The 27,732-nt window shown below is 36.6% G+C and overlaps 3 protein-coding genes across 14 annotated transcripts; 1 reads left to right on the top strand and 2 right to left on the bottom strand.

The window, feature by feature from the left end:
* The first annotated feature begins 71 nt into the window (after positions 1 to 71).
* Positions 72 to 6,597, top strand: LOC142550845 (uncharacterized). Of its 6 annotated transcripts, none has more exons than XR_012821426.1 (4): positions 5,193 to 5,228; positions 5,306 to 5,509; positions 5,820 to 5,889; positions 6,413 to 6,519. XR_012821426.1 is itself a non-coding variant. In XM_075659895.1 (2 exons), exons 1-2 carry the CDS (start codon positions 450 to 452, stop codon positions 6,466 to 6,468), a joined length of 1,317 nt encoding a protein of 438 aa, XP_075516010.1. In that variant the 5' UTR covers positions 72 to 449; the 3' UTR covers positions 6,469 to 6,597. The 6 variants fall into 6 exon arrangements, 2 of the variants coding, with proteins under 2 accessions (XP_075516010.1, XP_075516009.1); XR_012821427.1 differs by having other exon boundaries at positions 5,820 to 5,885; positions 6,413 to 6,427; XR_012821428.1 differs by lacking the exons at positions 5,193 to 5,228; positions 5,306 to 5,509 and adding an exon at positions 5,522 to 5,686.
* A 776-nt stretch (positions 6,598 to 7,373) lies between these two features.
* Positions 7,374 to 9,451, bottom strand: LOC142551227 (protein-S-isoprenylcysteine O-methyltransferase A-like). 6 transcript variants are annotated; one of them, XM_075660352.1, is made up of 3 exons: positions 9,359 to 9,451; positions 8,237 to 8,314; positions 7,374 to 8,116 (listed from the first exon to the last, which is right to left on the bottom strand). In XM_075660352.1, exons 2-3 carry the CDS (start codon positions 8,310 to 8,312, stop codon positions 7,530 to 7,532), a joined length of 663 nt encoding a protein of 220 aa, XP_075516467.1. In that variant the 5' UTR covers positions 8,313 to 8,314; positions 9,359 to 9,451; the 3' UTR covers positions 7,374 to 7,529. The 6 variants fall into 6 exon arrangements, with proteins under 6 accessions (XP_075516467.1, XP_075516464.1, XP_075516466.1 ...); XM_075660349.1 differs by having other exon boundaries at positions 8,237 to 8,745; positions 9,359 to 9,446; XM_075660351.1 differs by having other exon boundaries at positions 8,237 to 8,773; positions 9,359 to 9,393.
* An 11,592-nt stretch (positions 9,452 to 21,043) lies between these two features.
* Positions 21,044 to 26,747, bottom strand: LOC142551225 (E3 ubiquitin-protein ligase PRT1-like). 2 transcript variants are annotated; one of them, XM_075660346.1, is made up of 8 exons: positions 26,687 to 26,747; positions 26,425 to 26,535; positions 26,105 to 26,133; positions 25,819 to 25,998; positions 23,465 to 23,845; positions 23,193 to 23,384; positions 22,649 to 22,779; positions 21,044 to 21,719 (listed from the first exon to the last, which is right to left on the bottom strand). In XM_075660346.1, exons 2-8 carry the CDS (start codon positions 26,496 to 26,498, stop codon positions 21,309 to 21,311), a joined length of 1,398 nt encoding a protein of 465 aa, XP_075516461.1. In that variant the 5' UTR covers positions 26,499 to 26,535; positions 26,687 to 26,747; the 3' UTR covers positions 21,044 to 21,308. The 2 variants fall into 2 exon arrangements, with proteins under 2 accessions (XP_075516461.1, XP_075516460.1); XM_075660345.1 differs by lacking the exon at positions 26,687 to 26,747 and having other exon boundaries at positions 26,425 to 26,680.
* Between the last annotated feature and the right edge of the window lie 985 nt (positions 26,748 to 27,732).

Here is a 27,732-nt window from a genome sequence, read left to right as displayed (position 1 = left end):
GCTGTAGGATGTTTGTTGGGTTGGTTGTGAAACTGATGTTATTTCCGAGCGTATATTGTTATTGTTGTGTTTTGAAATTTTTGGGATGTCCTACTTACAGGGAGGTCATGCCGAAATTTCTATAGGCCCTAATGAACATTTTAAACTCGTTTTCGCTGTTTACACCATTTAATCCTTGTTGTGTGGTAATTAAATATTAACTAAGTGCACGGGCCCTGACAGTTTGGTATCAGAGCGTAACTGGGATACGCTCGAATTAGAGTCTAGGACACTCGAGTTTAGGCACAAATAAAATGATTGTGCATGTGTTTGAATATTTGCTCTTACTTGTTTCTATGTTTTGAATTAATTGTATCAGCATGACTAGAGCGTATTAGTTTAAGTTTATACCCTTATGCTACGCCCATTATTTTGTTTCTGCCTGTGGATTAAATCCTTGTGTCTTGTAGATGGCACCGGGACATAAGGGTAGAAAAGGAAAGGAAGTTGTTCAGGAATCTGAAGCTCCTAATGTGAGAGGACTTAACGAGACTGATTGGGGAAGACGAGGTCGTCGTCCTCGTGGTGAAGCACGAAATGTTAACGTTGAGCATGAAGTGGATCAGTTGACTAGAGGGATGGGTGAAATGGAACTAGTGATATCTCGATTTCAGAATATGCGTCCTCCTCGATTCTTTGGGAATGAAGATGGTGAGAAAGCTATAGCATGGCTAAAAAGTATGAAGTGTTTGTTTAATATGTTGGAGTACACTCCTGAATTGCAGCTTAAGTTGGCTATTTGTCAATTAAAAGACCGAGCTCAGTTATGGTGGGAAACTACTGAAAAAGCTTTGAAAGAATCAGGTGAAAGAGTTACTTGGGATGTATTTTGCGCTCAGTTTGCTCGAGAGTATTCACCGCCTTCGTACTATTCGGCCAAGGAAGCTGAATTCAATAGATTGACTCAAGGTAATATGACTGTAGTGGAGTATGCCTCTCAATTTTCAGCGCTTCTTGCCTATGTTCCTCATGTTGCTAGCAGTGATCGGAACAAGCTATCGCATTTTATGCAAGGATTGAATCGAACCATTTGCACTTTAGTAGTCGCTGGAGCACCTGTTAATTATGCCGATGCTGTAGAGAAAGCCAAGAATGTGGAGGCAAGTCTACTTTTAGCAGAACCACAGTCGGTTCAACCAGGTATTCCTCAGAGTTTCGGGGGCAATGTGCCGATGCCAGTTGGTGCACCATTATACCGTCCTTTACTGCCGTATCAGCCTTCGCAGTCTTATCAACAACCAAAGCAGCAAAATTTTAATGCCAAAGGAAAACAGTTCAAGAAACAGACTCGTAGCAGTTCTTCTAGTTCCGGCAGTCAGCGTGGAAGTTCAGTTGGGTCCCCAGGTGGAGTATTCTTTGATCGTTGTGGTGGTAAGCATTTCAGCACTCAGTGTACGGGAGTTCATGGATCTTGTAATATCTATGGGCAAGTTGGACATTATGCTAGAGTATGTCCGAATGCAGCAAGTCAACAATTTCAGCAACCTCAGTTTGGTCAGGGTTTTAGAGGACAAGCAACTAGACCTTTTGTACCGACTCAGTCTTTTCAGCAGTCTAGCTATCCTCAGCCTAGAGATTCGGTACAGCAGCGTTTTCCAGGGCCACAGCAGGCTCGAGTTCATGCTTTAACCCAGGATCAAGTTCAAGACGCACCGGGCGGAGTTATCGCAGGTATCTGTCTTATTTTTTATCATCCTGCACGTATACTGATAGACACAGGAGCATCTCATTCATTTGTATCTGTTGTATTTGTTGATGAGCATGAGCTTGCTGCTACTCTGTTGATAGATACTGTGTCAGTCTCTACTCCTGCCGGTGTATGCTTAATGTCTCATGAGATAATTCTGAATTGTGTGATTAGATTCGATGATAATATTATGATAACTAATCTCATCAAGCTAGATATGTCTGACTTCGACTGTATTCTGGGAATGGATACTCTGTCTAATTATCGAGCTACGGTTGATTGTTTCCATGAAGTCGTCAGATTCAGACCATATTATGGCAGTAAATGGAATTTTTACGGTAGTGATTCGCAATCACGTATTCCATTAGTGTCAGCAATGGAAATGTTTAGAATCTTGTCGACAGGAAATGAAGGATTCATGATCTATGCAGTTGATGCGACACAGGGAAAAAGATTTGAAGTTTCTGATATTCCTGTTGTCAAGGAATTCCCTGATGTATTTCCCGATGAAATTCCTGGATTTCCACCCCAGAGAGAAATAGATTTTAGCATTGAGTTGGTGCCCGAGACAAATCCTATTTCTAGAGCACCATACCGTTTGACTCCAGCGGAATTGAAAGAGCTCAAAGAGCAATTACTGGACTTGCTGGAAAAAGGTTATATTAGACCAAGTATGTCACCTTGGGGAGCTCCGGTATTGTTTGTAAAGAAGAAAGACGGAACGATGAGAATGTGCATTGATTACAGGCAGTTGAACAAAGCTACTGTGAAGAATAAGTATCCTCTGCCGCGTATCGATGACTTGTTTGATTAGTTGCAAGGTACATCAGTGTATTCAAATATCGATCCCCGTTCTGGCTACCATCAGCTTAGAGTTCGAGAGAAAGATGTTCCGATGACAGCATTTCGAACACGTTATGGGCATTATGAATTTCTAGTTATGCCTTTTGGATTTACTAATGCTCATGCAGTTTTTATGGATTTGATGAATCGTGTTTTTCGAGAATTTATAGACAGATTTGTTATTGTCTTCATAGATGACATTCTGATTTATTCGAAAACAAGGAAGGAGCATCGAGAACATTTAAGGTTGGTCCTCCAGACACTCAGAGCAGCGCAATTGTATGCAAAATTTTCTAAATGTGAATGCTGGCTGGACAGAGTTGTATTTCTGGGTCATGTTATATCAGCTCAAGGAGAATCAGTGGATCCTAGTAAAATGGAAGCTGTTATCAATTGGCCAACACCGACGAATATTTCCGATATTCGCAGTTTCTTGGGATTGGCAGGATATTATAGGCGTTTCATTGAAGGATTTTCTATTATAGCAAGGCCTATGACTCAATTAACGCAAAAAGATCGACGTTTTGTGTGGACTGATGAATGTGAGTCAAGTTTTCAGACTTTGAAGGAAAAGTTGACAACAGCTCCAGTGCTAGCTTTGCCATCAGGCTCAGGTGGATATGTTGTTTGTTCAGATGCATCTCTAAATGGACTTGGATGTGTTCTAATGCAAAATGGGCGAGTGATTGCATATGCTTCTCGTCAGTTGAAGCCGCATGAGACCCGATATCCAGTTCATGACTTAGATTTGGCTGCTATTGTGTTTGCATTGAAGTTATTGCGTCATTATCTGTACGGTGAGCAGTTTGTGATTTATTCGGATCACAAGAGCCTTAAATATCTTTTCTCACAGCCTGACTTGAACATGAGACAACGTCGATGGATGGAGTTACTTAAAGACTTTGATTGTGAGATTCAGTATCAACCAGGGCGAATGAATCTTGTTGCAGATGCTCTCAGCAGGAAAGTTCAGAATGCTATGCTAACATCTTTGACTATCTCTAAAGTTCACAAGCACTTGGGAACTTCAGGATGGATTTATCAGATCAGTGAAGACTACTTTATAGTGTCATCTATTCAAGTCGAGCCACAGATTTTGTCCAGAATCAAACCAGCACAGAAGACCGAACCGCATATTCATAGATTGAAAGGATTGTCTCGAACAGGTCAGACAGAAAAGTTTAGTGTTGCTTCAGATGGTAGTCTGCGCTTTAATGGTAGACTTGTGGTTCCTAATTTGATAGATCTGAAAGAAGCCATACTAAGGGAAGCACATTGTAGTCGACACAGTATTCACCCAGGAATTCGAAAGATGTATCATACCTTGAGAGCTCATTATTGGTGGGAAGGTATGAAGAAAGATATTTCTCATTTTGTGGCTAAATGTTTAACGTGTCAACAAGTTAAAGCCGAGAGAATGAAACCTGGTGGAATGTTACATAGTCTTGAAGTGCCGCAGTGGAACTGGGAGCACATTGCTATGGATTTTGTGACACATTTACCTCGTTCTAATCGTGGTTGTGATGCGATTTGGGTGATTGTTGATAGATTGTCTAAATCTGCTCATTTTATTCCGTATGATCGTACTTGTACTTATTTGAAAATGGCGAAACTGTACATTGATCATATACTGAGATTGCATGGTGTGCCAGTAACCATAGTATCTGATCGTGATCCAAGATTTGCTTCAAAGTTTTGGGGAAGTTTGCAATCAGCTTTGGGTTCAAAGTTGGCTATGAGCACTGCCTATCACCCGCAGACAGATGGTCAGTCAGAAAGAACCATCCAGACTCTTGAGGATATGTTACGAGCAGTATTGATGGGTTTCAAAGGTGGTTGGCAAGAATCATTGTCTTTGGTTGAATTCTCTTACAATAATAGTTTTCAGGCAACAATCGGTATGGCACCATTTGAAGCTTTGTATGGAAGAAAATGTAGATCGCCGATATGTTGGGAAGATGTAGGAGAAAGACAGATGTCAAGACCAGAATTTATTCAAGAAATGAAAGATAAAGTTGAATTGATCAGGAAAAGGATGAAAGCAACCCAAGATCGTCAAGCCAGTTATGCTAATAAAAGGCGTAGACCTTTAGAGTTCTAGGTGGGCGATTATGTTTTCTTGAAAGTATCACCATTTCGGGGTACCATGAGATTTGGACGTAAAGGGAAGTTAGCTTCGCGTTATATTGGTCCGTTTATGATTTTTGAGAGGATTGGCACATTGGCTTATCGTTTGGATTTGCCGCGGAGTTTGTCTTTGATACATAATGTGTTTCATGTATCTATGTTGTAGAAGTATGAGCCAGATCCGTCTCATATCTTGAATGTCGAGGATGTGGATTTGGACAGTTCCCTTAGCTATGTTGAACATCCAGTGCAAATTTTGGACCGTAAGGAAAGACAGCTCAGGAGCAAGATGATTCCATTGATTTTGGTACAATGGAGTAGACATGGAAGAGAAGAATCTACATGGGAATTAGAGGCAAAGATGCGACAAGAATGGCCTCATTTGTTTGAGAATGTAATGAATTACGCGATGTATTCTGAATTTCCTATGTATTATCAGATGTAATGTTGTGCATATCAGTGTTGTGTTTGTTAGATTTCGAGGACGAAATATTTTATTAGTAGGGGAGAATGTGAGGCCCAATAACAATAAGTAAGCCCAGCCCATTTCCATTTTATTTAATAAAAACCCAAACTCATTTGATACAAGATCAGATCGCTCATTTCCAGAAAAGTTCTTCCCCAGCCTTGCCCATCGTTCTCTCCGTCTTTCTGCTTCAATCGTGCAGCGTCCCAGCGGCCAGAAATTTTGTGCAGTAGGTTATCACTTTTCATCCTCCATTCTATTAGCTTCTTTCTTGCCTTGTATCGGAAGGTTGCATGCTCGATCGGTCCTGTTTTCCAGCACGGTGCGTGAGCTTCGATTCGGTTTATGTAAGCTTTGGCTTCGAATTTTGGTTGTTCTTGGTGTATTAGTTTATAAAAGTGAAGAATTGAGCTTTTCCCCTAATTTTCAGTTAGGTTTCCGACGTGAACAGTATTTCCGGCGACTTGTTCCGGCGAGCCACCTTTGCGAAATTACCGTTGTGCATTCTAGCCTCGAATATTGAGGTATTAAGCTTGAATTCCAGATTTTGAAGGGTTTTATAAGCTGTCGGAATTCGATTTTTAACCGAGCCGATTTAATTTGTTTTAGTCGGTTAGAATGCATTATATTGAAGTGTATAGCGGATTTATATTGTAGGTTATATCGTTGGACGAGTTCATCCGATATTCCTTAAGATTTTTGTGGGATTGTAAGTTAGTTGAGGTACGTTCAAACCTATATCATTATGACGCTTATATTGGCGTGTAAGAATATTCGGTGAATGTTGTTTGCTATTATGTGCATTGAATGTTTATTTTGTTGCATTCATGCATAAATTTTATTGGCATAACATATTGAGCCTTGACTCCTTTGACGGCTATTTATGTTGATTCTGTTAGATATATTGAGTCATCAGAGGGACGAGTGGATTATGATTAGCCACATTCCCAGATGACAGCTAGGGACGAGCGACTTAGCTACTCGCATTCCCGATGCTACGTGCATGGACGAGCGGCGATTTGATGCTGCATTCCTGGCACGAGTGGCCACTGTTACTGTTGATGATACTATTCGTTTGGACTCCATTTGGTATCCGTTATTCCATTGTTACCATTCATGCATCGCATAGCATTGCATTTACTTGATATTATTACATGTCCTTTATTTACGTCGTGATTTTACTGGTTTGTCGTACTGGGGTCCGACCCCTGTTTTCTTTTGATGTTGTGGTTGTTTTGATGACATAGCAGGTCATTCCAGGGGTTTTGACGCGTCTGGTGGAGCGTCAGCGAGTGGTACCCAATAGTCAGTCGGTTGGTGTCAGAGTTCCCAGATATTTATATATATATTATGCTGGTTTGATACATTTGCCAGGGAGATGCCATGTGTAGTTGTATGGTTATGTTTTAATGTTGTTTGGATTTTATTTGTGGTATGTTGTGTCTAGTCCTGGCCAGTGCGGCTGCAGGATGTTTGTTGGGTTGGTTGTGAAACTGATGTTATTTCCGAGCGTATATTGTTATTGTTGTGTTTTGAAATTTTTGGGATGTCCTACTTACAGGGAGGTCATGCCGAAATTTCTGTAGGCCCTAATGAACATTTTAAACTCGTTTTCGCTGTTTACACCATTTAATCCTTGTTGTGTGGTAATTAAATATTAACTAAGTGCACGGGCCCTGACACAAAGAAAGAAAAGTTACAGAACAAATTTTATTTACATGTCTTCAGAGTTTTTTTTTTTTTTTTTTTTGTGTTTAAAAATTGTATAGTTATATAAAATTTAGAAATTAATTTTTTTAAAAAAATAAACTTAAAATTTTATAAAGAAATTGCATTTCTTCCTTTTTATAGGTTTAATATGATTACCAAAGAATTGACCATTATTTTCATGCTTTTGCCCAAACAAATTTTTCTCTCATGATACACACTTACTCTGCGCTTTTCAGAACATCGCGCACGACGATTGCTAAAATGTTGGAATCCAAAGATCGAATTATGTCTGAAGCTCCGTCCGGTACTCGATTAAGCCTAATTGGTGAAATATGTTGCGCCCAATGTTGAAAGTTGTATGTCTATGCTACATTGATTTTTGTCATGCACTTTTGTTTAAAACTATGAATATTTAAACGTTAATATCACAAAGTGATTCATTTTGCCTCTTTAATATGCATTTTTATACACCAAAATACCACCCTTTCCAACGACATGAAATATTATAATTTGAATCATATATCTTTTATTATTTTGAAACATCTACTGCTTTAATGATACATAAAATTTTAATGTTACAATACATTTAAATTCGAAACTAAAATAGATATGATTAAGCTACATGCAAGTAAAATCCTAGAATGGAGGGGAACCTCATCATTTGATAAAAGGGATTCCAGAAAAAGTTTGATCAGTATATTCCTCGTACTCCAATCCAAAAAACTGTCTCAAGAAGAACTCCTCGTATGGTATTCGCTGCTGGAAAAAACGCCAAACGACGAATGCAAATGCCAGAGTCGATAGCGGATTACAAACCATGATTTGAGTACCAACTGACCAAATCAAGAACCCGCAGTAACTTGGATGCCGAAGGTACCTATATACTCCATGTCTTATCAATACATGATGCTCCTCGTGATGAATCTTTATGAGATGAGTAAAGGATCTACCGGCTGTAATTATAGCCAACTTTCGTATAATTTCTCCAAAAACCACCATGGCGAGGCCTATGTTGCTTAGTAACCAGCGTTCCTTCAGCTCAGGGAAAAAATAAATTTCTACCAAATACTCAATCAAGGAAAAGACCATTGCTAATACGTAGTTTTTGCTGATTAAAAGAGACTTGAGGGTTACATTGTTTTTCCCATGAATGGAAATGGCAAGAATATATTCAGAACAATGGAAGAAGATTATAGCTAAGAACATTTGCAATAACTGCCGGCACATTGTGAAGAAGATGGTATCTGTCATTTTTTCAAATCTCAAATAAACAAATTTTTCCTCTCAGAAGATAAATAGAACTCAGGTAGTGAGTCCCTCAAACAAGGAAATTTGGGTAGGCTATGTTGGAGATTTTGTCACACCTGAAATCATTGAAGAGAAGTAAGATACCAGCGATGGAATCAACGGCTCTATGTCATCGTAAATATGCATTAACATTCCTGCATATAGCGAAATCAGAAAACGAGAATAGTTGGTAAACGATATCAATACATATCTTCACGCTTTGATATTGATCATAAATCTGATGTTGTTCAAAATAACCTACAGGCTACAACAGTTAGTAGTGTTCATACAAAATGTGTAAGTAACATTTGCTCTCAACTTATTTCCCTTTTCCCACGAACATAATAGATTGTTTTTTTCTCTCAAAAAGTTGCAAAAATAAAGATTGGATCGGCATTCTTGTAATCCACAGTTCCACATAATACAAACCATAAACCAACTGCAATACATACCCCTGTAAGTTGAAGCCTTTTACAGCACATAGGATGAGGCACACAGCAGTATGAGCACAAGGTTTTTGAGAGATTTATTTCGGCACAGCAGGATAAGTTTATAGCGAAACTTATCTTCTCGCTCACACAGACACCTAAAACATTTCATATATTAAAATTAACCTGCCAAAGACGTTCGCCATACTTATCATCTAGCTTGTAGAAAATTTTCAATGTCAACACTGCTCTTACACATTTCTTGCATTACATAATCCAAATAAACAGGCAAACTCTGCTCTTACTCGTTTCTTGCATTACATAATCCAAATAAACAGGCAAACTTCGACGCAGAACAGTTTGTGCAAGTTGATTCACAAACACCACCCCGAGAAGTTATAGATTCCACGAAGTAAATGAAGAATGCCAGCTAAAGAATGAAAGAAAATATACGAAGCCCACAATTCACAAGTGGAACCAAATTAGGGAAACAATTCAGCACAAAATAAATTAACATAGTTATCGTCTCATAGCCTCCGGGAATAAGCAAGGCTTTTCAGTATTGACCACATGTTCGTACCAGATTTTTCCCTAAAAAAGAGAGAGAAACTCAACTCGAACTCACTGTTATCAACTCGATTGCAACATGGATCACAAAATACTATAAACAGAGAATATTTCAATTTCAAAAACCCAAAATTCCCAGAAAGTGAAAAAAATTAGGGCATATGAAACTTAAATGTATGCTGCAGATCAAGAACCGAAGCACACCATATGCGGTGAGGAGGCGGCGAACTCGTTCGCCGACGAAAATACTGCTCCAAGGTTTAGGCGAGAGCTAGCACCTACTAGGTTGGAATCTCGTTAATATTGGTATTAATAATATAAAATATTATATATACTAGTTAGTACATATTTTATAATTAAATTCACATATCATAATTATGAAAAATAATTAGTGATTAAACTCTAATATTGAAATATTGAATTTAAAAAAAAAATAAAACAAAAAAAGCGGAGTTGTTGAATAAAATGTGGTAAAAATTGAACTCATGACTTGGATTTAGGAAATCGACATTTTATCCAATAAACCACGGTTATCTTTCATTAAAAATTTGACATTTATTATTATCAAAAAATATTAAGGACAATTTTGGAATATTAAAAAAAAACCTCACCAAAAACAGCTACTATTAACCTTCTCCTTTTATTAATAGTGTGTGTGTGTGTGTGTAGTATATATATTAAGTTAAGGGGGTAATTTAACATAAAATCTCAGCCCAATTTTTGAATTTAGAGATCATTTCACATGTCATAAATAATTATAATTATTAAGGGCTCTCCACTGTTTAATATTTTTAGTTTCAGCTTCCTAATGTAATTAAACGGCTAGATATATTTAAATTGCTTTGTTAACATTTCTCATTTTCCCTCGACCATCACAGTAACCATCCGTGCGATTCTCAGGCATTGCTTCTTCACTTCCGTCGTGTATTCTCCTCCCCCAAAGAGCATCTTTAACCATTTCCCTCATTTCCTCCACCTTCAATAACAACTTTAGTGCGTCGATTTATCCCCTTCTGACGTCGATTCTCCTCCACAGCTGATATTAGAAAGATTGTAGCTTAGGTCCGACGAAGTTAATAGAATTTTGAGTTTGTATACCTTTTGTAAGGTCCAAATATAATAACGTAATCTAACTGTATGCAAATCTAAGAAAAATAGAAAATGCCTCCGTCTCTCTGCCAACGTCCCTCGCGTCAAGGATTGAATTTCGTGTGTGAAACACGCAAATGAACGGCTTAATCTTTCTTTGCTCGTCGTTCATACCATATTATGTGTATTTATACATGATTGCATGAAAAAAATGTTATCCTTCTTTTTATTTTCATTTTTATGGCATATACATGTTAAAACTTGAGTTTTCATACTTTTAAATTCATGTTTTGATGCACAAATGGGATGTCATGATAGGGTCTTTAGAAGGGATGTTTTTCAGTAGGTTTAAGGGTCATGAGGGGCATGGTGAAGGGCTGGAACGAGCCAAGAGAAGAGCTGCACGTTTTCTTTGGGTTTAAAGGAACTAGGGTTCGGTTTTAGGGCTCTTTAAGGGGCAGGCTGTAAGCTGTTGTTGGGACATGTTCAAGGGTCCTAAGAGGTCTAGTCATGGTCCTAGATGGCTGGTACTGTACCTGGTGCGAGGAGAATGGCTGTAGAGGCTAGGCTTTGTCGCGCAAGACTTGTAGTTGACGGGTTTAGGGTTGTGGCATACATGGTTTGCTAGGCTGGTCCAAGTCCTAATGGGTTCAATCTAGGTCCTAGGATGGTTGGCTAGGGGGCAGGACATGGTGGTTAGGGTCTAGGATAGAAGGAAATTATGGTTTGCTAGGGCTAGGGTTTGGATGACAAAGGGCAGAGAATTCAGAAGCTTGCTAGGTGGTTTCTATGGGTTTTAATGGCTTGATTTGGGTTGCATAGGGTATGGTTAGGTGTTAATAAGCTATGGTTTAAGTTTGGTTAAGTTTCGAGTCGATTCGAGTTAAAACCGAGATGTAGGTTCAAGTTTTAAAACGAATTAGGAATTTAGTCGAGGAGCTTAAGTTTACGTCTAAGAAATATTTATGGGTGTATTTTAAGGGGTTATGTTAAGTTTGGATGGATTCTGGCCGTCGTTTTAAGGTCCAAGGGTAAATTGGGAAAGTTAGGTTTTATGGGCAAAACGGTCATTTTAAACCTGAAAAATGTTAGCCGTCCTGGCAGTGCCCTGAATGTTGTAATAAATATTAAAATGTTTATTTTTAAAGATTACGGAATTTTATGAAGAAAAACGACATATGCTAAAAGATGTGTTGCATGCTTGCTTTAAACGAAAAATGTTATATGCATGAATTTTTATAAGTGATGGATACAATAAAAAATTTGAAGGAGGTGACTTAATTGTGACTAATACGAATATAAATACGAAAGGATATGATGATATGTAAAGCTAATGCTCAGTTGATGGGTGAGAGTATCGCTGATGTCCCCACCGTCTGATACCATGTTATACGTAAGATTGATCAAGCTTAAATCTTGAGTTACCATAAATTTATGCAGTTTCTATAAGTCAAGGACACCTAGTCACAATTCCCAATAGTATGTATCAACTCCCAGCCTAGCTCAATTCGCGCCAAAATATCAATTTTCTAGATTTGTAAGCTCAAATACTCAAATTGCAGCAAGTGATAATCAAGAAGCGATTTATATGACACTTATACTCAAGGCTCTTCTATGTGTTTCAAACCTAAAAAATCAAGTGTCTTATTGAATATGTCTGAAATTTGTTTTTCTCTCGCAACATGCTCTAGAAAAATTTTTTGGCAGTAAAAAAAAATTTCACCCGGATATGCTTTTAAAGATGAACAAACCATAAACTCGTTTAGATAAAGTTTTCTAACACACATTTTTCTAATGACCTGCTCTTGGAAACTGAATTTCGGAAGTTTGACAAACTGAGCGTTTAATAGATTGAACTAACTGATCAAAAATACTGATAGAAACTGATCTAAAATACGCAAACTATCGGTTGCCCATAACTGAAGATTAGTGTTCAGATAATCAAAGGCAACTGAATCAGCTAACTGAACTACGTATGTAACTGGTTGATCAGTTGGAAACTGATCAGTTACACTACAATCAGTTGAGAGCAATCAGCTTATCCTATTGACTGAAAGGAGTACACGTCAGTAGTGAAAAGGACGTAGCCCATTCACCGACAGATTGTACAAAGAGCAGCAGGAACGCCGCATTTCAGAAACGCTGCATTGTACGATTGTCAGAAGAATGTTGACGTGGCAAACAACGAATAGAAAGTTTCAAATCGTATTCAATATTATCGTTGGAGGCAAAGCCTATAAATAGCAGAGAAGAGCAGCTGAAAATAATCTGAATCAACCCGATCGATATACTATTCTATCAACTGAGCTGTTACTCTGCTGAAATCTTTGCAAATTTCAAAGCTCACGCTTACTATATACATTCATAGCATTCAAGGCTATACTTCGAGCTTAGAAGCACAAACTGTTATTATTGTAATATTTGATCTTGAAGAGATCAGTTGTGCAAAATTATTTCAGTTCTGTTGAGTACTGTAAACTGTGTCGTAACTAAGAGTTTCAGTTTGACATTGTTAAGTCTAAAACTGAAGTGGGTCTGTACAACTGTTTGTATTGATCAAAGTCTTTTAGTGAATATCATATCTTCGAGATAGAAGTGGTGACATAGGAGTGTGTGAAATCTTCGAACATCCATAAAATCTTGTGTCTTCTTATTTCAATTTTATTCTATCTATCAGTCTGTAACGCCCCGAAAATTTCATTGTCCACGCGAACCACATGCACGCAAGTTATTAAATTCTCTTGTATTTTAATTGCATAAATTAATTATGTTGTGCATATTTGCACGTTTAAAATATATTTTTCTACATGGATGCATTAAAATGTATTTTTATGGGTTATTTGAGTTGCGATCGAGGAACGGAGACCGAGGGCTGAAAAATAGAAAATGTTTTTATTATTTCCGCACTTTTATTATTAACTGATTGATATCGACTTACAAGATTCCCGAGTATCAGTTTATCACTAAACTGACTCATTATTCGAAAAAGTTGTGAAAATTTTTAGTGTTTATTCAAACCCCTTCTAAACACTCTGATCGAGCAAAACTTGCACTGTGGAATCCTTAATAAAAATATGATTTTGTATGCTCGAAAATTAATCGCAAGTGCACGATGTCAAGTAATAGTATAATGTACGCGAGTACGAGTATCGTTCCACTGAAAACTGTATTTTGCAATTATTATTTTCAGTTATCAAATCTTTAGCAACGAAACTTGAATGGTTGTTTATGACTACTAAAATTAAATAAAAACTCAATGAACAAGTCAAGAATTAAATTGTGAAATATAAACTCTAAACCACTTAAATAGATTTCGATGAAAAATGAATTTGTTGGGAATTTCAGTTCACCTACCCATCGTTAATTAATTCATTCATTCGATAGTAATGTATGCTTCCGATAGGATTTCCTATTCAATTGAACACGCCCTCTCGAGCTATGCCAAACTAATTCTACTCAGTGAAGTAATTAAATGTCTTTAATTATTTATCAAGAGTGAATCGCATATCGATCTATAAAATCCCCTAGTTTTTGCTCGACAAGACTATGACCATCGACGCGTATCCAATTTCATATGTCTATGTAAATTGTAGATCCACGAACTATGCTACTCGTTCCTATCACAAGCTATTCTCTCGAACTCACTCGCAATATAAGATTATTATTAAAGTTAGCTATAATTTAATAATTATAATGAAAACAGTAGCATAATCAAGAATAAACCAACAATTGAAATAGGAATTAACTAAATCGGTTTCAGGGTAGGATCCCCTTAAATCCCAACAAATATTGTAAATTAGCTACTCGAATTCATAGTCAAAATAAACAAAACAATGTTTAAATGATAAATACTAAATAAGAAATACTAGATGAGACGAGATCTGCGAAGAACTGTGCCCGGAAATCTTCGAATCTTCAACTCCAAGCAATTGCTCCAAGATTTTTTTTTCTCTAGACTCCTTGGCTGCTGAATAATGTCTCAATCCTCCCAAAAATCGTCCAAATCCCCTTCCATATCTTGGCTGCTGAATAATGTCTCAATCCTCCCAAAAATCGTCCAAATCCCCTTCCATATCATCCATATTGAAGGATCGACTGTGCTAGTGCCTATAAATGCATTTAAAACACTACATTCTCCAATGAGCTTCAATAACTCGTATAAGAATATTAACACCGATGAATTAAATCGAGTTTGGTTTAAAATCAAGCGGAAGAAACTCAAAGTAATCCTTCGTGAAGAATACTGTTATATTAGAAAACATTTTAACTTATGTAAACTGACTAACCGAAAGAAGACAGATTAGTTTTTGCATTCTTCAGTTCAGTTATGGTGACAACTGAACTGACGGATACTCTAACTGATCAAAACAGTTTAAAAACAATAGTTAATCAGTTAAATACACAAGATATGTTTATGGATGTTCGGAGACTTCAACTGCTCCTACGTCACCCCTTCTACCTCCACGAGTAGGTTTCACTAGAAGACTTTGAATTATACAAACACCCTGTACAAACCCACTCAGCCAGGACTTACACTACTGCCTAAACTGAACTCCTAGCTACTGACTGAAGGCAACACCTTCTAGTAAACACTTCTTTAATGTCTGTGTGTCAAAGACTACATACACAAATTTAACGTCTTTGTGCAAGACTGTATTTGAGTGGATTTGAGAATGTGTGTGTGTGAGAACTGAACAAAGGATGTTCTCACACACTGAGGGAAAAATAGCTTCTATTCTAAGCTGATAAAACGATGAAGAGTTCCCTCTGGGCTAAGTGATTCTGAAAGCAGATATGCGACTGAGCGTGCCCTTGCTGTTTTTCACACTCTCTTTCTTGTTGTTCTTGTTCTTCTTCTTGAGTCTTCACTGATCTTCTACTTCCATTTATAGGCGTAAGGTTTAGACCGTACAGTGAGACTCATTTATTGTATCCGTTGCATTTGAATCGGCTTCTTGGACTTTGTGTCTCGTCTTTTTGACTGCCCTTTTGTAGCGTTTTGTCTTTAATGCTCTGATGTAACATCCATTATTAGTCATTTGACTGGACAATGGCTTTGTACCTTTACGCACAGCTGGAATCCATTTAGAGTAAGCTTGTCTTGATCTGCAACTGAAAGATTCTGACTGATGCTTCGAACTGGTCAGCTGGACTGATCTTCAGTTGGGATAGTGAAATCAGTCGACTCGTCAGTTGAACTGATTTCACTCCTTCAGTTTAACTGGTTAGCTGGGTTCTTCGTCAGTTAGACACATCATCGGCTGGCCAGGCTTTGAGGTCTTCCTGCTGAATCACCTATCAGTTTGGACAATCAACTGAACTGCTTGTTGAAGAACCAGTTTGACTGATTTAGTTCCGACAATCAGTTGGTTCAATCAGTTGGCATCTACGATAGCTTCAATTGTGGCTTCGTAAACTGATTATTTCAGTTTTAGCTGTCTGCGCACTAAGGTTGATTATTAGAAACAAAATAAGAAGTTTTGTTAACATCAAAATCAAGATTGAGAACTTGAAAAGTTCCAACACATATCCAGAAATAAGGGAAGAAATCGGCCAAGGAATCTTTCCAAAATTACAAACGTGCCCGGGCGGACATAAGTTTCCGCCCGGGCGGGTGTCTTGTGCAAATCTTGTTTTAATTTATTTATCGACGTGCCCGGGCGGACATAAGTTTCCTCCCGGATGGATGACTTTCGCGAAAATTCTTCTTTCTCACACCTTATAGGCGCCCGGGTGGATGTAAATGTGCGCCCGGGCGGATAGCTCTCGAAAGTTTCCTATTATTTTCAGTTTATTCACGAATTGCCTGCATTTTCAACCAAGAGCCTTATGAGCAACAAGAAAACATAAATTATGTCAAAATAACACAAAATACATGCAATCTAAACGATAAATGCAACACAATGGAACATCACATGACATGAAAAACAAGTAAAATCCACCTATATCACACTCTTTCACCTTTACCTAATCCTATCATCTGCTGACACAAGTAATATCTGGTTTTATGAGTAGATATAAATCATCAAAAATTGATAGGCTTGAATAACATCATTTTTCAAAGCATTTATATATTTAAAGCATCTTGGTCTTATGTGTCTCTGGATATTCCACAAAAACGACAAATCAGAACAAATTTAGTACACTTACATGCAAATTTTTTAGTCGGTGATTTATCCCTTGTGCTTTCTTTAAACAAATAATGTCCTTGAGGCAGAAGTGTTTCCTTCAAATCGAAGCCCATTTCGATCATTGTTGTGCCTCTGCAAAGATAAAACATGATCTAGATTAGTAGTTCACATATTAAACAAATTAAGTCATTCTTGTAAGTGATGAAGTTCATTCAATAAGCCATTCGATTTTTTTATTTATTTTTTGTAGCCAAGAATTCATGCTCAAGTTCCAGTTTTTTCAAATTTTCTTTCTCACTGTCAAGTGATTTCACCCATCTCTGTCAACTCTATGTTCCTTTTGCTGACTATTTTCCACATCCTATACATTTCTTCATAAGCTTCTATGAATTCTCCTTCCTCCAAAACACTGTTTCCATCTCCATCTTAGTCACTTTCAATTTCGAAGTCTCACTGTCATGATGTTGTTCCACTGCTTGTTGCAACATCATGTACGACAGGTTCAGGACAGAAATCTTCCTGCACTTCATTCCCAGACAGATTTGTATAGATATTCAAAGCAATATGTTTGCTAATATGTTCCTCGTTCTCTTCCTGACTTCTTTCAGATTTCACATCACTCCAAGTGATAGCAAAAGCTTCTTTCTTTCTTTTGAGAGTGTTGGCTCATTCGGCTTGAACACGGCCGTTCCATCCTCATGACACTCCTTCCTCCACTCCTTCAAATTTATTCGCAGTGGACTTGCTTCTCTTGAAAATAACAAAATTTGAAGGATTTATGAGAATTTTTAAATTTTGAATATTTACCTTATGTTTTCCACTTCAACATTTCAATCAAGTTTTTGGTGAGACGTCACAGATTCAGCCAGTTCATCATCATTGTCATATGCATCAATCTAACATGCATCAATCTCATCAGATGCTTGAAAAAAAATTCTCGTGTCTTTTTTCTTACGCTTGACTTCATCTCAAAAGTAAGTAAAGATCTAATCGGTTCGTCCAAGCTCATCAAATCTATGTCCTTTGCTTCTTCATAGCTGCCACTTTTACATCAATCTCAGCTTGATATTAAAGTCGTTGATTGTCTCGTCTTCCTTCATCTTGAGATCCTCAAATCGGGTTGCCAAAATCTGGAGTTTGGAAATTTTAACTGCTGCACTACGTTCATAGGCTTTCTCTAGTATGTTCCACGTATCTCTAGCTGATTCACATGTATGTATTATTTTGAAATGGTTTACATCCACGGGTGTGAATGTGGCATTTATTTCATTTTCATTTGCAAACGTTCTTTGTCGATGCTCCATTTGTGATCGATTTTACGAGAAGCTTCTTTTCCATCCTTATCTTTATCCATTGGAGGTGCTCACCCAGTCACAATCGACCGCCAAGCCTTTTCCTCAATTGATTTTATGAACGCTCGCATCCTCACCTTCCAGTATGGGTAGTTAGTGTCGTCTAGAAGTGGGAGCTTGGTGATGAAACTACCTTCTCGTCCAAAATCCATGTATGCAACAATTTTTAATAAAAAGAAAATCAGGATCTCACTTCAAAACACAGTAGTGAACCATTCTGATACTAATTAAAAATGTGTTATCTTGCCATAATAGTTACTTATTCTTTATTGTTGCTTATTAAAGAATAGATAATTAAGTAAAGAACACACAACAACAAAATTTTAACGTGGTTAAGTCAAAAGACCTACGTCCACGGGTCACGACATATATCAAATTAATCCACTAAATATAATGTTATCATACAAGAACTTATTTAAATTAAAAAAGGCTCTCTATTTGTTGACGCTTTTATGAAGAACACACTTAGTAGGCTTCACTTGACGAGCACCACTCGTCTTTGAATCCGCCTAATCGAACTCTCTTCGATGCAACGTATTGTTCTCTCCCGAGAACGTCACATTTCTCTCCAGAGGAATGTATAACGGGTCTTCAATATGTTTGTGTACCAAGATCAAGTCAAGCTCTTAACACAAAGGATTTCGTGGTATTGAACATGACTTGTCGCAGAGGATTTCGGAACACCAAATGATCATTTCCGTTTTTCTTCTTCAGAAATGTGTCTCACACTGAACTATCATTCCAATAATACAGTACTCCTACAAGTATGTATCAGAGTATCAGAAAATTATCACCAAATCTCACATACATTCTTATGTTTATCAACTTGAAGTTATTTGAAGATTTGCACTACGTACCCAGAGAATTTTTCAGTATCCGTTCATAAGAATCCAAAAGATAGGTGATGCGATCCAAGTAAATTGGGTACGAAATAAATGGGCAATTTATCGAATCAAATCAATAATTTAGTGTTTTAAGGAATTTGAGTGAAGATAATGGCTTCGATCGTGACCTGCAAACAATGAAAGGAACTCGTGAATGGGCGCCGGAGGGGTGTCCGGCATAGCCACTCCGATGCTAAAGTCAGCAGGTTTTCGATGAACACAAGTAATATTTGAGAGGAAATATGTAAATGCTTTAGAGTTCAAAGTTTTTTCAGAATCCGTAAATGAATTTGGTACCTGCTATTTATAGGATAAAATCACATCATTACCTTGCCTAGTTTTCTGTGCCACCTACTAAGTATGGCAAGTCGGCTGTCCATACTATAACTTCTGATGACTTTTAGAACACTTCAACTCCATGTTGTTCTGAAGGATTAGACAGCATGTATCCATCATACTCGAGTGTGGTGCAATTCTCGAGGCTGCCTGGGAAGAGAGGTGCCCGGGTGCTTGTGCATGAGCCCGGGCTCTTGACTGCCTGGGAAAAGAATGAGTGCCCGGGCTGTGAGAAAAGTAACCGGCATATTATCTCTTATCTGGACTATCCACTTAATATCCCGGGTCGATCCATGACCCATATCCTTACGAGGATATCACCAATAGGCTTTATCAAAATTATATAAACTGAACATTTTCGCTTACTCATCTGTCACAAAGATGATATCAAGATAACAAAGCTAATCTTAAATTTGAATATCACTAGTCCAACCATAACAAAACATCTTATTGATATAATCCAGGAATTCAAAAGATAATTCAAACACATATATTTCGAATTATCAAACAAAAAAATAATCACACCAAAAAATAATTCCAAAACAAGCCAAAATAAACTACCGATTAACAAATATCATTCTACAAAGTGCACGCTAAACACAAACCAATGTGACATTTCAAATATAAACTAGAATCACTTGCTAAATGTTATAGTTCATATATCTGTTTTGATAGTGCCTTTTTACGATACCCATGGATGCAAATTCATATAGTAAACCACCTTAGGCTAATCACTTTCTCATAAATTATCGATTTTCGTGTAAAAAAAATTGGACTTGTTTATGGCTTATATTTAGTGGACATGATGAATTTGTAGTTAAAAGTTAATCAAGCAACTCGGGTTTACCTCGAAAATTATGGAGAGAGAAAAATTGAAAGCTCGAAGATGATCCAAGGATCAGTCGATCAGAAAGCGATGTTTTCGGGATAGAGGGTCCAACTGCATCAGGTCCTGAGAAAAATGAGGCAGTGAGGACAACTTTGTTCTGCAGACTAAGGATCCCAACTTTAGGCATTAGTTCAAGTCAGATAAATAAATGTTCTTTCCGATGCATTTTTTCTATATTCCGGCTCAATTTCTGCCGAGCTGCTTTTAAATTAATCAGCTGCCAATGTCTTTTCACCTCCTGATCCTGCTTTTCTGGTTTCTCAGGAACCCAGAGTTATGTCTTCACTCTGAGAGTCTATAAAATACACTCTACCCTGGCTTGAAATCATTCCCTCCATATTTTCCTATCATTTCAAAAGATCCACACGCCTCCATTTGTTCCCTTGTGTGATGAGAGACCATAACAAGTTCCCTTAAGTGACGAGAGACCATAACAAAACACGCACACTTCAAGTCTCTCCCTGAGCTTAGAATGGGTAAGCAGGCTAGTTTTACACCGGCAGGGCCGATTGTCCAGCTAACCCTCACCCAAACCTACTTTTTAGGAGCCTTTGTAGACCATGGTAGAAGCACGTGTCAGCTTGTGCTCTGCCTAGTTATTACAAGTACCTAGGCAGCAATCTGGCCTCAACTTGTTCCCACATTAACCTCTTTGGTTCCTACTGCTAGGCCGAGATCCTTTAGTCAATGTGAGAGAAACTAGTAACACCAAACCGCAACTGGATTCACAGCTCGGTTAAAATGTCAACAAGAGTTGTCCCACCGTGTTCAAGTATTGAGTCCTTCCCAAAACTGAAGTTATGAATTGTACAATGTATAATATGAAGTAAAATTACACTCAACAGCACTTAAACATGAAAAACGATCAACATTCTTGACAACCAGCAACATTATTAGAGGAAAACATACTAGAGTTGACGCCAGAGCCCCTGCCCATCAACATAGCTTTTGAACATTTCTAATGAGGCATTGCTAAAAACAATAATTTGCACACAAAAAAAAAAATACAAAGGTGCAAAAGGAAGTTACTCGTTTATAAAGTTATTATAGTTTATAGTTCTACAACGATCAAACTACGATAGTTGCATTGATCATTAAACCACATTTATACACAGCGTTGTCTTGCAACAGCCGCCAGCTAAATTTAAACTACATTAACAAGAAGTTAATTCAATGCTGTAAAACCATGAAACAAGAAAACAATGAGATGTACTAATCTGTCAACTTATTTTATGCTGTATCAATTCAAAGTGTTCTTTACACTACTGAAAGTAGACCTGATTTCACCCCATCACATTACTCAAGTTTGAAATTTACACGGCTTTTATTGCTCCATTCACGTCACCGTGAAAGAGCATTTATTGAAAAAATAAACAAGCCGACAATGAATTCAAGCATGATTATCCGAAGGCAAGTGTACTTGAGCATTCCAAACTGACCAGCACGGGAAAAATAATCCACAAACTGTCTTTGTCAAGTTTCATGGTCCCCTTGATCATCTGAAGGATCGTTCAATGGATCCTGGGATGCCATTTCATCTTGTAGATTATCTGGACCATCATCTGATGATTGGAGAGAAGTCGGAGTCTCAACTTGATCCTCGAAAGCATCATTTGAATAACTGGGCACCCTGAAAACTACTTCAAGATTGTCTGGGTTACTGCCACCAATGTCAGACCCTTCATATTCTTCTGCTCCAAGACTAAGTATTAAATCTCGCAGATAATACGGTTCCACGATTACAAACTTGTGATCTTGAGTATGCTGCTGGTTAAATCGACCCGGAAGCTTTGAGGAACTGTTATAGCAACCTTCACAGAGGTCAAAGCCTATTTTCTCAACACAATCTTTGCATCTGTATCGCTCGCCAATAATGGGAGACATCTGCAATAATAATGGATTTTTTCTTGAGGGAATATTGTTTTGGTAAGATTTACTGACATCCTAACTATGCAATTAGACTCTTGAGACATAAAACTCTGGAGAACTGGTCTGGTAGAACCCTCAGAAACATGGACAGAGGGATAAAAAAGGCTAAAAAGCAGAATGCAATACTTGTTCAGAAATGAAAAAAAAAAAGTACAGCTAAATTTTTATCTATTTCCTCAAAATATAGTTCCACCTATTCTCAAATTTTCCCACAAGTTTATCATTTTGAACTTAACTTTTCTAATATCCAACTATAACATTATAATACATGGTTACATCAAATCTCAAATTTCCCAAAAGAGATTATTGCTTTCAAATTAACTCCATAAAAAACAAAGCAACTTCAATATTATATTGCATATTTCAACTCGATTATTACATTTTCAAGTATTAAACAAGCCTGCATGCAATTAATAGTCCAACACATTTATATATACGATGGCCTATAATAGAAATTGTTTTCGTAAAAAATCACCCGAAGGTACATTATGTTCTCCAATTAATCTTTGGAAACACATTTTCAGGAAATATTTTCAAAAACCTCAGAAATGAAATTACACATACCATAGGCATTCCAAATCTTCTGCCACACGTGATGCTACTCTAGTTGTAACAACTATAGGAAGTTTGTGCATCACATGTACTGAATGAGAGTTCACTACGTGTCTCCAAATAAGACACAGACAAATATCCAATTGATGAAGTATAGGATGCAACAATAAGAGTGTAAATGATTTACGCTGAAAAACAACTTAACTGCCTGATAAAAATCGAATAGCTTTCTTTTCCTAATTTCACATTAGAGAAGTAAAATTTTAGCAAGTCATGAATGCTAGCCGATGGGGATAGAAACATTAAAGAAAATGAAGAGAACACTGTTTTACCCCACAGTAATCACAGCCAACTCCAGGATGAACTTTTGGCCCATTGAAAGATGGACTAGACCACCAAGATGAGTAAACATCTGTAGGAACTTTTGAGTGTTTACCAGCATGCCCCTGATTTTCTGTCAAACCTGATAGCAACAATGTTAAGGGAGAAATTCAACACATGAGATTGAAAACAAGAAGCAAAACACCATGTGAACTATCATGTACAAATACCAGAAAGTAAAATCTGCAACGACAAGGGTCTAAACAAGGATGAATCGAACATGCATACATCTACAATAAAATTTTATATTAATAAAAATTTGGAGATTAGAACAGCAATTTTGAAGATTTCACAAACCTAAATTTAAAGGCTAAGTTAGATGGCACTACAGTAGTCGTAATCAATCAATGACACGCAAGAAATATGCTGAACAAAGAGTGAAAATAAAAAAAAAAAAACCTATATTTGATGCATTACGTGAACTGCTAGGTGCAAAAAAATTTGCATCATGGTTTGTATGATCAGTAAAAAAATACACAAGATAAATCGACATACATCCTGATGTGCTAGCACGCTGAACTTTAGCAACAGATTCTCCTCTTGCCGAATGTTCTGTGGGAAAATGCTTTTCCAAGAAATGCTCTAGTACCAAACAGACATTTGGAAACCCATTTGGATGGGGGCATTGACACCCTGGGCATCTACAGACATTGTGATGTTGACTATTTATACAAGCATCACAATAAACTACAAAAGAAAAATAACTGAATTAATATAGGCTGTAAATCTTCCCCTTGGCATGAAGGATAAAAGTAAAAATGACCTACCATGGCCACAATTAAGAACCACGGGACGATACAATAGATTCTTGCACACAGCACACTCAAAAACAGACACAGGGAACAGCTTGAGTATTTCATTTGTATCATTTTGTGCAGCCAGATAATTCTCGTGCCTGGACTGGTAGCTAGTAGTTTGGGATTTCAAAGTTGTTGGGATAGAATCAACATTATCTTCACCGGGAAAAGGTTTTTCCAAGGAATCTCGAACCGATGAATCATCACTTCCATGTTTGGCCTTAGGCTCGACTGTGGCAGCTTTCAGAAGTGCAGAAGAGGTGTCTTGAACATCAGTCAATTCATGGGAATCAGAATCAATTAAAGTATCATCAAACTGTGGAGATGCATGCCCACACTCTTTTTCTTCTTCTGAAGCAATTAAGAAGCAGAGCACGTCAGAACATTTGAATATTCAAGCACTAAATGTCATTCAAGAAAAGATTTTCAGCTGTGTTGTCTAGGATGTGATTACAAACTAATGAAATTGGATTTGGGATTTGCCTATTCCTAATTAATGTTGTCCTTCAAGTCAAGAGATCAAAGGATCCTGAAAATCTCTAATTGCGAAAAGCAAGCATATTCAATATCTGAGCAATGTATTCAAAAACCACAAAAACAAAGAGGTCAAATGATCTTGTTGAAATCTCAAATTGCGAGAAGCAAGCATATTCAACCACGGAGTAATGTATCCAAAAGAAAGAAAGAAAGAATTTCATTCTCTTTTCCTCTCTCCTTTTAACTAGGCTATCATACTTGATGTTGTTGCTCTAAAATAATTCAATACAGAAATTTTACAAGTAATGAATCACAAAACTAGAAAGTATTAACCTTTGCGAACACATCGCTGGAGAGCTAAATATCATGTCTATTATGAAGATATTTAATATAAAAAAATTTAATAACTTAAAGATAGAATTAGAAATCCATTTTCCTTGGCTGATAGCATCTTGTGAAAATTCAACATACTTAAATTGATATTAACATCAATAATAGCTTAGAAAAAAAAATGAATTTATATGAGAAATTGGAAAAAAAAAAAGCATCTGAATTTTTTGTTTAATTGGTTGGATCTTGGTATTAACATCAATAATAACTTAGAAAAAAAATGAATTTATATGAGAAGGTGAAAAAAACAAGCATCGAAATTTCTTGATTAATTGGTTGGATTTTCCAATTTGAAAGTTTAAATGTAATATTTGTATGTTTTAAGATTTCTAAATTTCTTCATAGATTTTTTGGATAGAAATAAAACAATGTAGATAGGTGAATCGTGTTTGGTTATCAAGGTACTTGCTAAAAGTCTACCAATAAAAAATAGTAATAAGATTTACACACATAGTGTTTTTGAAAAGTAAAAATTATGCTTTCATGAGCATGGTACGGCCAAAAATTCTTCAAAATTTGCAATCCAAAATGAATAGCTGGATTTGGAACACACTGATGGAGGTCACTGGAACTTGGAAGCTTTGAAGGAAATGGGACGCCATAAAACAATCTAAAAACGGCCAAAAAAAAAAATGGGACGCCATAAAACAATCTAAATACACTGAAAACTAAATCTGAATGGATCTACTCTCCATATCCTGTAGTACAGCTGAAATGAAATTTTCATAAAATAGAACTTTAGTCTACACTGAACTACAACATTAACTCTGAAGGAAATGCCTGACATGTAGGATAAAGGATAGAGATGAGGGACATAAGCAAGTGTGATGGTGTTCAACGAAGAAACTCATTCCGGAAGAGTTCCCTTTCCATGACTATGGGTTCTTCCATGTTTCAGTTCGGGTTGCTCAAACAAAAAACACAAGTAAATCATAACATTTTCATAATTTCATGGTTAGATTTGAATGTGAGACACACTTAATGTGGTAAAAAACGAAATTTGTTGAGGGGTAGATTGGAGAAAATCATACTCAAGATTTTCTCAAGAGTGCGTGTGGAATAAATGGAAAATGGTTACGCTAAAATCTTACTTAAAGGAAAAAATAAACTAGCAATTAAGACACCAAAAATTTCAAATAAATAGAAGATACTTGATCCTTTGCGCTACCATACTCCATTTCCCCCTTCAATATAACCCACTAAGCATATGAATCTTTTTAAAATTTGTCAAGTCTCTTGAACTCAACATAAAAGAGTACCTCTTTTAAGGTCTACATTTGGTCACCCATTCTTCCAAATTCAGTTAGAGTCTGTTATACAGAATTAGTGAACAGTGTTCAATTATCATCCAGGATTTCACAAGTTTTGGGCTGTCAAAGAACAGAAGCATATAATTACTAGTAACTCGATAAAATAGCTGGCAACCAAACTCAGACAGTGATCACAACTAGACGCACCAGCAACTTGTCTTCCCCTTCTTGCATAGGCTGCTGGATAAAACTTTAGAAGTAAGAAATGCAGCAATTTACATATCCTTGGAAAATGATTGTATGGGCTGCGACAGACCGGACAGTGTGATTCCCGGAAAGTTTCCATCGCCTTGAATACACACCAAAAGCATGAAATGTGTCCACAAGCTGAACACAGAAAGATAAAGAAAAGTTTCATAGTCAAATAACTATTGCAAATGCCAAGTACTGATTTAGCCACACACACAAATATAAAATTTTCTAACCCACTCACCCAGGACAACAGGTTTGTACATGATATCCCTGCAAAATCAAGAAAAATAAAATAAAACAGGTCAATCATGGAAACAAGAATCACAATACCATGTACACACAGAAATCAACCGTAAATGCAAATAAATGATAACGTAGCATTATGTTCATCGATTTTCAAAAAGCAGAATTATCAACTGAAAATCAGAACGAAACTACAAAGCACTTCAAATTCAATTCTTTTTCTACTTTCCATAAAGATGTTGATAATCCAATTTATCATAACCCAACGAATAAAAATTAAAACCAAGCATCTGGTGTCTGTTCATAAAGAATACTTACAGGCACACGCAACACTGAAATTCATCCGGAAATTCCTCGCACTCTAATTCGGCATAATCTTCTTTGCTCTCCATTATTATTAATATTGTCCAAAACACAACAAGAAACGTTCTGTATGAGTAAAATAATCAAAAATATCAGTCAAGATCGAAATGTATAACGGCGATTTTGCACAAATTTCGAATGAAGAACAGATAATATCCCAGAAAAACTACGGCAAAAAATTAGAAGAATTCAATTTGGAATTTTGGGGATGCCGTACAATCAGTGGGCTCGCATTCTGGGCTTTATTCGGCCGCCAAGAATTGAATGTTGAACCCAAAATCGATTTTTAAATGGAAGAAATTTTGCGTTAGACGGTCTCACGTGTCGTATTTTGTGAAAATTGAACTCAAAATTATAAAAGATCAGTTTTAGTCGTGAGTGTTTATTCAACCCCTTCTAAACACTCTTGATACGTTACCGTCTCACAAGAGACCTGTTCTTTTTAAATAGTCCTCACTTCAATAATAATTTTTTAAAAAAAATCGAATTTTTTAAGTTATCTAAATTGTTTTGGATTCAATAAATTTAGATACTGTTATTTGTTTAATTTTTTTATAAGTCGATTATATTTTCAATTCCATTAACTTAATTTTATTTTTTACGCATTTAATATTATTTTTAAATTTTAATATTGATATATATAATTGCTAATAAATAATTTGATTGATAGTTATGCGCCTATTTGAAATCGTTTCAAATTATTATTAATCAAAGGCACCTGATTTTTTTTTATTTTTTTTTTATTGATAGTTTAGTAAATTAATATCTATGCTCATATATTTTCCCAACTTACTTTGTTCGGAGGGAGATAAAGTTGTCAATTCGGGTTGGTTCTGTCGATTGATCCAACCTGTCTATAATTTAAGTATGGACCTCCACTGAAGTTGAGATTTTTTTAAAAAATTAAAGTTGTGAATTTTTTTTAATACTTATTTTAAAAGCGTGAAATTAAATATTAACAATTTTATTAAAAATTTTCTATAGATTTTTATTCATTAAATAATTAAATTCAATTAATTAATTATATATTTATTTATTTTTTTATAGACTGATCTGTTTAACTTACCTAAACCCGTAACCCACCTTAAGTTTGGTTGAAGATTTTTCAACCTGACAAGAGACAGGTCGACGCACAGACGACGACGACGACAGGTTTCGACGAGTCAACCCAACCCGATAAGAATTGGTATGTTCGACGGCTCTGGTTGGATATATGGTTTTCATACTTGAGCCATGATTTTTTTCCTGTGAGGTCTTATTCGA

The sequence above is a fragment of the Primulina tabacum genome, chromosome 7 (genome assembly GCF_025594145.1).
Source record: "Primulina tabacum isolate GXHZ01 chromosome 7, ASM2559414v2, whole genome shotgun sequence".
NCBI lineage: Eukaryota > Viridiplantae > Streptophyta > Magnoliopsida > Lamiales > Gesneriaceae > Primulina > Primulina tabacum.
This window is presented reverse-complemented; position numbering and strand designations above follow the sequence as displayed.

Coding starts and splice junctions, on each gene's coding strand:
- LOC142551225 (XM_075660346.1), bottom strand. CDS start 26,498: ATGGAGAGCAAAGAAGATTATGCCGAATTAGAGTGCGAGGAATTTCCG. Junction 26,134..26,424: donor TTTCAGTGTTGCGTGTGCCT/GTAAGTATTCTT, acceptor TTGATTTTGCAG/GGATATCATGTACAAACCTG. Junction 23,385..23,464: donor GGTTCTTAATTGTGGCCATG/GTAGGTCATTTT, acceptor TTTCTTTTGTAG/TTTATTGTGATGCTTGTATA.
- LOC142550845 (XM_075659894.1), top strand. CDS start 450: ATGGCACCGGGACATAAGGGTAGAAAAGGAAAGGAAGTTGTTCAGGAA. Junction 1,711..6,409: donor ACCGGGCGGAGTTATCGCAG/GTATCTGTCTTA, acceptor TTGATGACATAG/CAGGTCATTCCAGGGGTTTT.
- LOC142551227 (XM_075660352.1), bottom strand. CDS start 8,312: ATGTTAATGCATATTTACGATGACATAGAGCCGTTGATTCCATCGCTG. Junction 8,117..8,236: donor CTTCTCTTCAATGATTTCAG/GTGTGACAAAAT, acceptor AAAAAATGACAG/ATACCATCTTCTTCACAATG.